The 13784-nt window shown below is 37.7% G+C and overlaps 1 protein-coding gene across 3 annotated transcripts in view; it reads left to right on the top strand.

The window, feature by feature from the left end:
* LOC101737606 (adenylate cyclase type 2) overlaps nt 1–13784 on the top strand; it is a 240287-nt gene that overhangs the window by 222369 nt on the left and 4134 nt on the right. For all 3 annotated transcript variants that reach the window (XM_012696130.4, XM_062671268.1, XM_062671269.1), the window contains exons 20-24: nt 296–361; nt 2090–2239; nt 2570–2671; nt 11946–12063; nt 12992–13136. In XM_012696130.4, coding sequence (XP_012551584.1) covers nt 296–361; nt 2090–2239; nt 2570–2671; nt 11946–12063; nt 12992–13136 — 581 coding nt within the window. The remainder of the gene's footprint in view (nt 1–295; nt 362–2089; nt 2240–2569; nt 2672–11945; nt 12064–12991; nt 13137–13784) is intronic.

Below are 13784 nucleotides of genomic sequence, written 5' to 3'. Positions count from 1 at the left end.
CTTTAACTGACATAGGTAAGCGGTAGGCAGCGGCTTGGCTCTGCCCTTGGCATTGCTGAAGTCCATGGGCGACGGTAACCACTCACCATCAGGTGGGCCGTATGCTCGTCTGCCTACCAAGGCAATAAAAAAAAAAAAAAAACATTATATTCTTTTGTTATGTTATACGTTAGTCTTTGAGAAAACATGTACTCAGCAGTAGACGTCGACTGGCTGATGTTGATGATGCCTGATGGCTGATGAGGAATTTGATGCTTGATGATATTTTAGTCAAAACACGTTTATTATATTCCAGATTCTTCTTGAGAACATCCTACCGGCTCACGTCGCTGAGCATTTCCTCACGTCAGTCGCTTCAGAGGTCAGTTGTCTTCTATACTAATCTATACTAATAACTAGTCAGGTCATAAGTATTGTCACACAGTAAAAACTTTTCTTTTAGAATGCTAGCCACAAAAAAGTTTATTGAATTCGAATTTCGAAATGTTCATGAAAATAAAAATGTATACTTTTAGAATTTTACTCATTTTTAAATATGGAGTGGACGCTTAAAGAAGACCGTGTTGCAGTTATTGCGTTGCATCGTTGCGGTTACGCGCCAATTCAAATTTTTAACATACTGAAAAATTTTAATATAACCAAAAGATTCGTTTATCGTACCATCAAACGATACAATAAAGACTCTAATGTAGATGACAGGTCAAGAAGTGGTCGCCCTCGGTCTGTTAGGACTCCAGCAGTGATAAAAGCTGTGAAGGCGCGAATTCAAAGAAATCCCAAACGTAAGCAGAAACTGTTGGCCCTTCAGATGGGGTTAAGCAGAACCACGGTGAAAAGGGTGTTAAATGAAGACTTAGGGCTTCGGGCATATCGAAGAAAAACAGGACATCGTTTCAATGCTCGTCTAATGGACCTGAGACTGAAGAGACGCCGCGCTTTGTTGAAGCGGTACGCGGGAAAAAAATATTGGGAAATACTTTTTTCGGAGGAAAAAATTTTTACCGTAGAAGAGAGCTACAACAAACAAAATGATAAGATGTACGCACACAGTAGTGTAGAAGCGAGCAACCGTATTCAGCGTGTCCAACGAGGTCATTTTCCATCCTCGCTCATGGTATGGTTGGGAGTTTCTTATTGGGGCTTAACAGAGGTACATTTTTGTGAGAAATGTGTAAAAACGAATGCAGTTGTGTATCAAAATACAGTCCTGACGAACCTTGTGAAACCTGTTTCTCATACCATGTTCAATAACAGGCACTGGGTATTCCAACAAGATTCGGCGCCAGCTCATAGAGCGAAGAGCACACAAGACTGGCTGGCGGCGCGTGAAATCGACTTCATCCGGCACGAAGACTGGCCCTCCTCCAGTCCAGATTTGAATCCGTTAGATTACAAGATATGGCAACACTTGGAGGAAAAGGCGTGCTCAAAGCCTCATCCCAATTTGGAGTCACTCAAGACATCCTTGATTAAGGCAGTCGCCGATATTGACATGGACCTCGTTCGTGTTGCGATAGACGACTGGCCGCGCAGATTGAAGGCCTGTATTCAAAATCACGGAGGTCATTTTGAATAAACTTTAGTGTCATAAGAATCTATGTTTTGTTAAGTTCATTTTGGTATATAAATGGTTACATACTGAATAAACTTGTTTCAATTATTTTATATTAAACATGTGACAGAATTTATGACCTGACTAGGTATATAAATCTACAGTGGTTTTTACGGATGTTCCGTTATAACTACTGAACCATGCATCCGATTCACTTGAAACTTGGTATCCATGTAGAAAATATATGTACTTAATGGTAGGCTAATATTTATATGAGTGTTGGACCCCCTACACCAGTTGCGGGGGCGTTAATGATGAGAATCTTTGTGGGGGTGAGAAATAATAATGTTAATTTTAAAGGCCCAACGAAGCGGACGGGTACACCTAGTTTTTTATAAAAGTTAATCTGAACTTAAATTTTAATCATGAAATTTGTTTGTAATTTTTTTTTGAGTCCCCAATAGCTCTACTATGAGGTGTTTCAGGATTATCCATTCTTTCTGGGACACCCTGTATAGCTTTTGGTTTGACCAACAGGAGGACCTTTATCACGAGCGCTACTCGAGTATAGCGGTCATGTTCGCTTCGATACCGAACTACAAGGAGTTTTACGACGAGACCGACGTCAACAAGCAAGGGCTCGAGTGCCTGAGGCTGCTCAACGAAATCATATGCGACTTCGACAAGGTGAACCGTCCACTAGTGCACAATAACGCTTTTAGTCTTTATACGTCAAAAGTACGCTTGAAAACTGAACGAAATGTGAAGGCGTTTTTAAACAGATAAATCTGGTCAAGATATTCCTAGGTGATGACAATAAATTTATTGTGGTATATTATCTATCTCTTAGGTTGTGGTATATTGTTCATTGATATGATGTCTATGGGCTCCAGTAACCACTTAACACCAGGTGGGCTGTGAGATCGTCTACCCATCTAAGCAATAAAAAAATAAATGTGACGTTTTTAAAATATTGCACGCTCATGTTTTAAATTAATCTCAATATATCTTTTGCAGTTACTCTTAAAACCGAAATTCAGTTGTATAGAAAAGATAAAGACAATAGGAAGCACGTACATGATTGCGTCAGGGCTGAGTCCCGGGAAAGAAGAGCAGATCGTGAGTCATTTTATTTTTGCTAACTGTTATAAATGGTTCCCGTATACAATAGTGCTAAGGAACCCCATTACAAATCACAAAGTCAGCAGTTTTATAATCTCTTTATAATTACTCGTATAATTCAAGTCAGTTTGAAACCATCATCCGCGCGCGTGACACTTGCCCTAAATTGAGCCCAATTTATTGTAATTTAATTAAATAAATCTATTTTTCCTTAATTTCATTTTTTAAAAAGGCCTTCGGCCAAATCCCTATAACAATTTGGTGGCAGCGGTGGGATACCGAAGGTTAAGGTATCCCTGGGACGTCTCCGTCCGGGCTCATTAATTAGTGAAAAACCAAAAGTGAAAACTAAAGTGACTTTGCCGCGAGTGTCAAGAAGTGCATCAAACTCATATCCATCTTAATTCCAATAATTAAGAAGAATTTCGTGCTCAAATACGCCGCATTATCCTGGCGAACACTTAGTCTCGACCCTGAAAAAAATAAAATATACCAGTTTCCTGAAAAACGTATTATTTAAAAACGAAAGTAGCTTGCTTTCGTCTTGTTACGCGTTACGCTCCTGAAAAGAAAATAATTATCAAACTTACCTGTTGTTCCTGTGGAAAATCTGCGAGTCCTAAGGCGTGTGGTGTTTCCTGAAAGAAAACAAGGTGAACCAGTCATGTTCCTATACCTCTGTTGCTGCGTGATCCTGTAAGTGAATTTATTTACCAATTTACTCCATAGTGAAAGTGCATATCAATATCAGTTGAAAATAATCAAGTGCGTAATTAAAGTGAATCATCGTGACTGAAAATCCGTGTTTGACGAATTGAAGAATTAGAAATAATATAAAAGAAAATAATTTTAATAATATTAATCATAAGTTGCCAATATTGTTTTTAACATTATATTCTCACGGGTCAATTCTTAGAATTATACTTGTCACTTGCCACACCTGCATTAACTACTCAACGCTATCTGTGTATCAAGTTACTTAGGTGGCTGCCTATTACACCGTATAGTATCATTGTTCACTATATTTTATTCTATTTCATTTGTGTGTATTAATTACTTTTAGCTATGTCTCAAAAAGAGTCTCAATTTAAACTAGAAAAAACCGATAACGTAACGATTGCTATATTATTTAAATTTATTAAACCATTTGACGGAACACGCGAGAAATTAAATTCGTTTCTTTCTAACTGTAGTAATGCCATTGAATTAGCGTCAGAACCACAACAAGAAATTCTTTTTAAATTTATATTATCACAACTAGAGGGAAAAGCCGAAATAGCCTGTTCAATAAAAGAATTCAGTAGCTGGGACCAGTTACGTGATTTTCTAAAGACACAATTTGGGAAAAGAAAGCATTACGCCCATTTATTAACCGATTTGCAAGAATGCCGTCAAGGCATTAGTGAACCCGTCAGCCAATTTTCTCTACGCCTAGAAACTTGCCTCTCAAAATTATTAACAGAAGTAACCTTATCCAATAAAAAGAAGTCTGAGCTTAGCGGCCGCGTAGCAGCCATGGAAGACTTAGCTCTTCATACATTTTTACTCGGCCTTAAGCCTGAAATTTCTAATTTAGTCAGAGGTAAAAATCCATTAAACCTCAACGAAGCTATTAATTTAGCAATTGCCGAGGAGAAAATATTAAATTTATTTAACAAACGTAACCCTTCCATGCCACAACGCCAGTCCCCAAAACCCTTCCAAATCTCCAAACCTCCCAACTTCAACGGAAATCCTAGGCCTCAACCTCAAATACAGAGACCTTACAATCAAAGCAACCAAGGTCTGTACTGTCGTTACTGCAAAACCCAAGGCCACACAATCGACACCTGTAAAAAACGTGAATACAATAATAATCGATTCAAAATACCTCAACCCTATTTTCAACAACGTCCAATTCAAGAAAACTTTAAACCTAATCCTGCTCGCGTAAACTGTTTAGTTGACGAAAATTATACCTACGATGATTTCGAGCCGCAACCATCATCTAGCACAGATTATGCACAAGATAATCTTAATCAGAATTTAAACGAATAAGGGACTCACGAAGGTGTCTCGTGAGGCCCAAACCGCAACTTCAAGCTAACTGTAACGATAAAGACACCTTTTCTATATCCAAGGACCACATGGGTAATCAGCCCCGAGCAAGTGTCCATAATTCAATTCCCAAGGACCACACGGGTAACCAGCCCCAAACAAGTGTCCATAATTCAATTCCCAAGGACCACACGGGTAACCAGCCCCAAACAAGTGTCCGTAATTCAATTTCCAAAGACCACACGGGTAACCAGCCCCAAGCAAGTGTCTACATTCATCCAATATCAAAACACAAACGCAATATCATTGAAAATACAATTACAAAACAAAACGAAAGTAAAATTTATGAACTATCTTGTATTTCTAGTAAAATATCCTTACCCCATGTACTTGTTTCGACATCTATATCCTTCAAGCCGCTTACTTTCCTTGTTGACACTGGATCCTCCGTATGCCTCATAAAAAAAACATCTATTCAATCATTTTCACACATAAATCTCATAAATAATATAATTAAATTAAAAGGTATAGATAGTACGGAAGACCCCGTACCTACTTTGGGTAGTTTTGATCTTAAACTTATATTTGGAAAAGAATCAATTCCTTTCACTTTTCACGTAATAGACAAAATAGATTTACCCTATGACGGAATAATAGGCACAGATTTACTTACCCGTTTTCAGTGCTCTATAGATTACAATCGCCAAATTCTCTACTTAAATAAAAATAAAATTAAACTCAATTTCACGGATCCCACTTACCAAATTCCGCCTCGCTCAGAGGTAACTGTTGAGTGCTCAGTTACAAATCCTGAGCTAAGAGAAGGTCTCATTCTTGATCAACACGTAAGTGATACACTTTATATTGCTAATTGCTTAGTGAAGGTAAAAAATAATAATCGCGTAAATCTTACTGTCTTAAATACCTCTGAAAAACCTGCTATTATAAATTCTAAACTTCAACTTACTCTACTTCCAGTTGACTATGAACTCTGTAAGTCGCAAATCACAACTAAAACCTGCTTAGATAGAACTAATGATGTCCTTAAATTATTACGCGTATCACATTTAAATAGCGAAGAAAGTGAAGCCCTTTACGATATGTGCTCTAAATATTCTGATATATTTCACCTCCCTGATGACTTACTCACCTCGACTGACGCCATCCAACATGAGATTAGAACTTCTTCCGATCAACCTATTAATGTCAAATCCTATCGATTTCCTGAGATTCATAAACAAGAAGTAAACTCACAAATACAAAAAATGCTCGACCAAAAAATCATACAACCTTCTCTATCTCCTTGGTCCTCGCCTATATGGATTGTCCCAAAAAAGACCGATGCCTCTGGTCAAAAGAAATGGCGGATTGTAATTGATTATAGGAAACTTAACGATATTACTATTGGTGAAACTTACCCCATACCTAACATTGTCGAAATTCTTGACCAATTAGGAAACTCAAAGTACTTCACAACATTAGATCTCGCTTCTGGCTTTCATCAGATAACAATGAATCAAAAAGACGCTTGCAAAACCGCGTTTAGTGTCCCTCAAGGACACTTTGAATTTACAAGGATGCCCTTTGGCCTAAAAAATGCCCCATCAACTTTTCAGCGCTTAATGAACAATGTGCTCACTGGCCTACAAGGTGAGCGCTGTTTTGTGTATTTAGACGATATTGTGTCTTATTCTCATGACCTTAAAACTCACATTGAAAACCTCGGTGCAATATTCGATAGACTACGTAAATTTAACCTAAAATTACAGCCAGACAAATGTGAATTTCTACGAAAAGAAGTCGGCTACCTAGGTCATATAATTAGCGAGGAAGGACTAAAACCAGACCCTAATAAAATAAAATCCGTTAAAGAGTTTCCAATCCCAAAATCCCCCAAGGACATTAAATCCTTTTTAGGACTAATATCATACTATAGACGCTTTATCCCAGAGTTCTCCAAACTATCAAAACCACTCACATCCCTCTTGAAAAAGGATGCATCTTTTCTTTGGACCAACGAACAACAATTAGCTTTCGAAACGCTCAAAGATAAACTCATTACCTCTCCTGTATTAATATACCCAGATTTTACTAAACCATTCAACCTTACTTGCGATGCATCGAACTATGCAATATCAGCTATCCTTTCGCAAGGTCCTATAGGTAAAGACCGCCCTGTAGCCTATGCATCCAGAACACTAAATAAATGTGAAATTAACTATAGCACAACCGAAAAGGAGTTGCTAGCTATAGTTTGGGGCTGCAATTCTTTTAGACCGTATTTATTTGGTCGTAAGTTCATCATAGTAACAGATCATCGTCCACTAAAATGGCTATTTAACCATACTGATCCAAGTAGCAAACTACAACGTTGGCGTCTCCAACTACAAGAATTTGAATACGAAATTATATATAGAAAAGGCAAATTAAATTCAGCAGCTGACGCTCTATCTCGTTATCCCGTTAATCCTGTCTATACCGAAAATCCTGAAAACTTAAATGAAAATGAACTGATTGATCTGGGTCCATTAGACATCAGTCCCTTTAATGACGAAGTCCCTGATTTTACGCCTCTAAGTCCAAGTCCTAACAATTTACCTGATACTCTGCTCCAACCAGAAATTGTACCTGAAATCACTGATCAAAATCCAATAATAGAAAATGAACCCCAACCTTCTAGTAGTCAAGCTCCTATTCTACAACAACCTAATACTTTAATAAGCCCCCATAACTTACCTGATCTCGACGACACCTATACTAAATTCTTAAAAACTCCTTCAAGCTTTAAATACGATACAGCCATTTTTGAACATAATGATAGTATAATAAAAAGCCAACACAAAACTATCGTAATACCTGCATCCCTTGATTTAGATGAGTCAATTCCCTATGTTCAAGAAATCTTATTAAATTCACCAGATTCAGAATCATTCACGAATTCAGAGAAAACCTTACTTTCCTACAAAAACCTTTTACTTAATGATAAAAACTATTACTTTCTATTTATAAAGGTACATCACTTTGATAATTGCACCTACAGTGACATTTTTGAGTCATTAAAAGCCCTTAGAAACCATTTAATATCCATGAATGAAACTATCGATAAAATAAGCATCACTGACTTCAAGAACCCGTTCGATAAACATATTTATATAAAAATCTACAACATACTTGCTCACTTATTCCATAATACCGGTATCCAAATACACATTTATAGGAATAAAATATACTATCCTTGCCCTACCGAAGTCCAAAAAATTCTCCGCGAAAATCATGACTTACCTGTCGCCGGACACCTCGGTTCTAGTAGAATGTTCAATAAAATCCGGGAACAATTCTATTGGAAGAACATGCGTAGTGAAATAGAAAATTATGTTAAAAACTGTAATCAATGTCAAACTAATAAAGCGCTCAGGAAAATCAACCGTGCACCAATGCAGATAACGACCACCTCAACAGCTCCCTTCGAAAGATTGTCCCTAGATATAGTTGGTCCTCTCCCCGAATCCGGTACAGCAAAAATTAAATACATCCTTACCCTTCAAGACGATCTGACTAAATATTCTGTAGCTTATCCCATTCGCAGTACTACCGCTGAAGAAACCAGCGATTGTCTGATTCACTTTATTTCCTTATTTGGCATTCCCAAAACCATCTTAACCGACCAGGGTTCAAATTTTACTTCTGAAATGTTTAAAGAAACATGCAAATTCTTAAAAATTAAACAGCTCTGGTCGTCTCCCTATCACCCACAGACGCAAGGTGCATTAGAAAGGAGCCACTCTACATTGAAAGAGTATTTGAAATCCTACGTATCCGAAAACCAGGACAACTGGCCAAGATATGTATATACAGCCATGTTGGCATATAATACTGCAACCCATTCAACAACAAATTATACGCCTTACGAGTTAATTTTCGGTCACAAACCCGTTCTTCCAAACTCCATTTATGAACCAGCTCCAAATGCAACTTACCCTGATTATATCCGAATGCTGCAACATCGCCTTAAAGTCACTAGGGAACAAGCTACTAAACATACACTGAAATCTAAAGAGTCTTCCAAGGCCCGCTACGACGCCCACACTCGCCCAGTAACTTATCATGTTGGCGACTACGTTTATTTGAAAAATCACCTCAGAATGCGCAAGGCTCTTTCACCTATCTGGAAGGGTCCTTATAAAGTAATTAAATTAAACGGTAGGAATAGTTTAACCTTATTAATAAATAGGCGTCATGTAATTCATCACTATGATGAAATAAAACTAGCACGCCGATGTAATGCATGAAATTATTATTATATATGTTTAATAAGTGTTTAATAGATAACTATATTTAATACATAACTATAGTAAGATACGTATATTAAGATTTAGTATAGTTATTATTCCTTTACAGTTCCTTGTCTTCAGCACACGAAACATTCATTGAACCCTCAATGAATACATCTGGTATATACTTTGACCCTATCGGGTCACTCAAAATAATAGACGGACATCTTAGTGTAATAGTTCCTGTAGATATTTCTTACATACAACCACACATTATAAATCTGAACGGTGTGATAGGCAGTTCAAAATTTCTGTGTAGGCAAAGTGCTCTCTACTCCAATGTCGAATGTTTAAACTTACACCAGCCGTTATCAATAAGATATAATGACATAGTTCGCGACTTTGAATCAATATCACACTTAATCGAAATTAGAACTAAAAGGTCGGCCTGGTTTGGTGGAGTCGGTACTTTGTCCAAACATCTGTTCGGTACAATGGACGAAAACGATGCCATACGTTATAGTAATGCCATTCAAGTTATAGAAAAAGACCAAACTAAATTATCTAAATTAATCAAACAAAATATTTTGGTAACTACATCAACCATCTCTTCTTTTAAAGATACTTTAAATAAAATCAATATCAATGAACAACAGCTAAACAGTGCAATTGATACTCTAATGCATGCACAACAAAACTCCACATTACTTTCCGACAATCTACTTCAAAGGTCAAAACTTAACGAAATATTGAACGTTCTAGAGAGCAGTTTGTTAACGCTATCGTTTAAATTACAAGATATTATTAACGCAATTATGTTCAGCAAGTCAAATATTTTATATCCGTCTATAATAACCCCGAAACAATTGTTTTCAGAGCTTGTAGACAATTATAGATTTTTGGCTGATTATCACCAATTCCCCATAAGTTTGTCATTAGATAATATTTATACACTAATGAATGTATCTGAAATCGCTTCCTATTATAATAACAATAAAATTGTATTTGTTCTAAAAGTACCACTTGTCGATTCAAAAGATTATCACTTATACCATAGTATTCCATATCCAGTCATTATTTCTAACAAAACATACGCAACTATCATTCCATCAACTAAATATATCGCCATCACTAGAAATAGAAATCATTATTGTAAGTTGAATAGTTTAATTAGTTGTAAGGTAATATATAATTTAAACTACATTTGTGAAAACATAGATGCCTATTCCAGTTCTAGATCTCCGATCTGCGAATCGGAAATTATTTCTAAAGCCTTAAACTCTGTACCTAATGTTTGTAAAACTAATTTTCTTGGAGGTCATTTAGATATTTTGCAACCACTGTCCAATAATAGGTGGGTCTTTGTAATGACAGAACCTTATAAACTCTCCATAGATTGTCAAGACCAACCCAGTACAGAGATAATAATAGTAGGTACAGGCATCATTAACCTTCCCATACATTGTGTAGCATTTTATAAAGATTCAAGGTTAATACCAAAATATTCAAAGATAATAAAATTTCAACCAATTATTGTAAATTTCAACCTTTTAAACGACTCTTGCTGTAATTCTGTAACTCTATACAAAACTAAATTGCCTTTATTAAATTTATCTAATTTTAACCTTGATTCTATCACCTCCCAACAACATACACAGATAAATAATATTATAAAAAGTTTAGATACGATTAATGAAAAGCCGCATATTGTTCTATACGGCGAATATTATTCATATACAACCATAATTATTTCTATTATAGTTATTATTTTTATTTTAGCTCTTTTTTATAATGTTGTAAAATCGGGCACGTGTCACCGTCTTTTAAAATTCAAAACTAAATTAAATATTGAAAAAACCGAAGAATTATCGGAAGTCGCCGCCGTCTCCCCTAGTGTGCCAAAACTCCGTACATCTTTTTCCTAAACTTAACCCTTTTGGGGTAAGTTTACTCTCGGCCCCGGGGCTGTTATAAATGGTTCCCGTATACAATAGTGCTAAGGAACCCCATTACAAATCACAAAGTCAGCAGTTTTATAATCTCTTTATAATTACTCGTATAATTCAAGTCAGTTTGAAACCATCATCCGCGCGCGTGACACTTGCCCTAAATTGAGCCCAATTTATTGTAATTTAATTAAATAAATCTATTTTTCCTTAATTTCATTTTTTAAAAAGGCCTTCGGCCAAATCCCTATAACATAACGATATGGGGATCATGGATGTTGCGTACCTATTGATTTTAAGTAACCAGCGTCCATAGACACGAGCCGCAACGTGACGCCGCCACTCACTAGGTTGGTTTGAACCTTCTATAGCTTTCGCACAACGTCTTCTAAAGCACTGTACGCCTTACCGTCAGTAAAGGTCTTTGAATGTCGTCGGGGCCTAAAGGATAAGTCGTCCGATGCATTCGTGTGTAGCGATGCACCGGTGTTCGAATCCCGCAGGCGCCTAGGCGGGTACCAATTTTTCTAATGAAATACGCACATAACAAATGTTCATGATTGGCTTCCGCGGTGAAGGATCGTGTAATAAAAATGAAACCCGGAAAATTATAATTTGCGTAATTACTGGTGGTAGGACCTCTTGTGATTTCGCACGGGTAGTTGCCACCATTCAGCCTATTTCTGCCGTTGAGTTTGAACTTATATCTCAAGGTGGGTGGCGGCATTAAAGTTGTAGATAACCTCTACGGGCTCCAGTAACCACTTAACACCAGGTTGCCTGGGAGTTCGTACATCCATATATGCAATAAATAAATAAATAAAATGCCAGGAATATTCCAGATGTTAAACTAAAGCTAAAGCAAAATTGTACGCAAAAGTTACCGTGGTTAAAATTAAAAAAAATATTTTGCGGTGAATGATCAAAAACAGCTCTTTGGTTATGTGGTCAATGAAAATGCTGTACTGTGCGGGATGCATCGCATATCTCGATGTGAGTACTATATTGTTTTAACAGGATGCGAACACACGGGAGGAGCACACGGTCGCGATCCTGGTGGAGTTCGCGTTCGCGCTGATGACCATACTCGACCAGATCAACAGGGAGTCGTTCCAACGGTTTAAGCTCAGAATAGGTGAGGTTGGCGGGTAGTTGTATACCTAATGTTGCAATTGATTTTCGTATTATGTTCTTTAAAGCCAGATCTCCAGTCACGAGGAAGTTTCATCATTAATCTAGTTCTGTTTCTGCGGGAGAGCTCAAAGGTATTGTTATTAGTTAATATAACTATGGTTTGGAGAGCAAGGTATTAGAGTATTAGGTATATGGTTAAGTTCTGTCGAAGGAAGGTGTGAGTTGAACATAGTTGTTGGTCATTAGGGATGCCAGGTGGATATCTGCAGTCACTCGGATGCCGATTCAAATGTCATTTGAAGACCGACATAGTACCATAAACGGGAGTTAATATCATAACCAGATGGAGTGGTAAAAATTCTGGGACTGTGAGTGGTTCCAAGTTGGAGGAATGAATTCTGTTCCCGTAGTGGGTGGTGTGGCGATGAAAGCGAGATGACGAGATCATTCTAAACAATTGCTCAGAGCTTCCCCATGGAACATACCGTAGAAATATTGTTTTTATTTTTATTTTCGCGAGTCATCGTTTTCTTATTGTGATTTTTTATTTCTGATGTTTAGAATATTTGACAGATTCCGTGGTCACGCAGGACCAAGGTGTTCTTCGTCGACATTCAAATATTGTGCGAACTACTGTACATTTCTCTTTAAAGATATTCGCAGACTTTTAAGTTTCATTTCACATAAAACGAACTAACAAAAACTCGAGGTCTGACAGTTTGTTTGACTTGTTTTTTATCTTCACGATAAAATGATCCCAGCTGTTAGGTAAGCGGTAACCATATTCCCTGTTAAAGTTGGGGTGTTTTTAGGCGAGATTATAAAAGTTGTTTTAATTGTACCGCACAAAACAAAAAGATACTCATAATTCTTCCATAGACCATGAGGTCCCGATGACCACGTGCGATTCACACGTATTATCTGCCCAGGACTAAGTCACGGGCCGGTGATAGCTGGGGTGGTGGGTGCCCAGAAGCCTCAGTACGATATATGGGGCAACACCGTGAACGTCGCATCGAGGATGGACTCCACCGGCATCATGGGAAAGATCCAAGTCACCGAGGACACTGCTAAGTAAGGACTAAACGATTATTGCATTATTATGGTAATTCAGATGACGATTTAAACTAGATAGATACCTACGTACCTGAAAAATCTGCCTGTTTCTGCTGCGAACCAGACACGCATTCCAATAAGAAGGGTGGGGCAACCGTGGAACTATACAACTCATATTTCGGACTTCTGTGTGCTTAGTGCGAGTTTTTTAACGTTCTCGATAGCGTAAAAGTTAACTCAAGTTTGTATGCAGTTGGAACAGCGCCCCTAGTGGCAAACGTAGGCAAACGTTCCAACTCCATACAAATTTGACTTAACTTTTACGCTATCGAGAACGTTAAAAAACTCGCACTAAACACACTGTTTCTAGCTGGGTGGGGACACTTACAAGGGAAATTTATGGGCTCCGCTATCCACGTAAACACCCATACCTACTTACACGTACAGTACAGTACGTAAAAGTGTTATATAGTTAGACTATGACATTTTCATGACGTGGCGCCCCTTGTCTGGTTGTAGTGTTGACCGCGGGAACCCCCCTATTCTGACCAGGTTCTGACCCCGGACGGAGATCGGACGTCGGGTGTAAGAGTGCAAGGGAGTCGTTTAGTGGGTGGGCCCTAAAATCCTTGGGCCCGCGATCTGCTCTCAGCACCTGCAGATCGT

The sequence above is a fragment of the Bombyx mori genome, chromosome 11, assembly GCF_030269925.1.
Source record: "Bombyx mori chromosome 11, ASM3026992v2".
Taxonomy (NCBI): Eukaryota; Metazoa; Arthropoda; class Insecta; order Lepidoptera; family Bombycidae; genus Bombyx; species Bombyx mori.
Note: the sequence above shows the minus strand (reverse complement) of the source record. Positions and strands in the feature narration are given on the sequence as shown.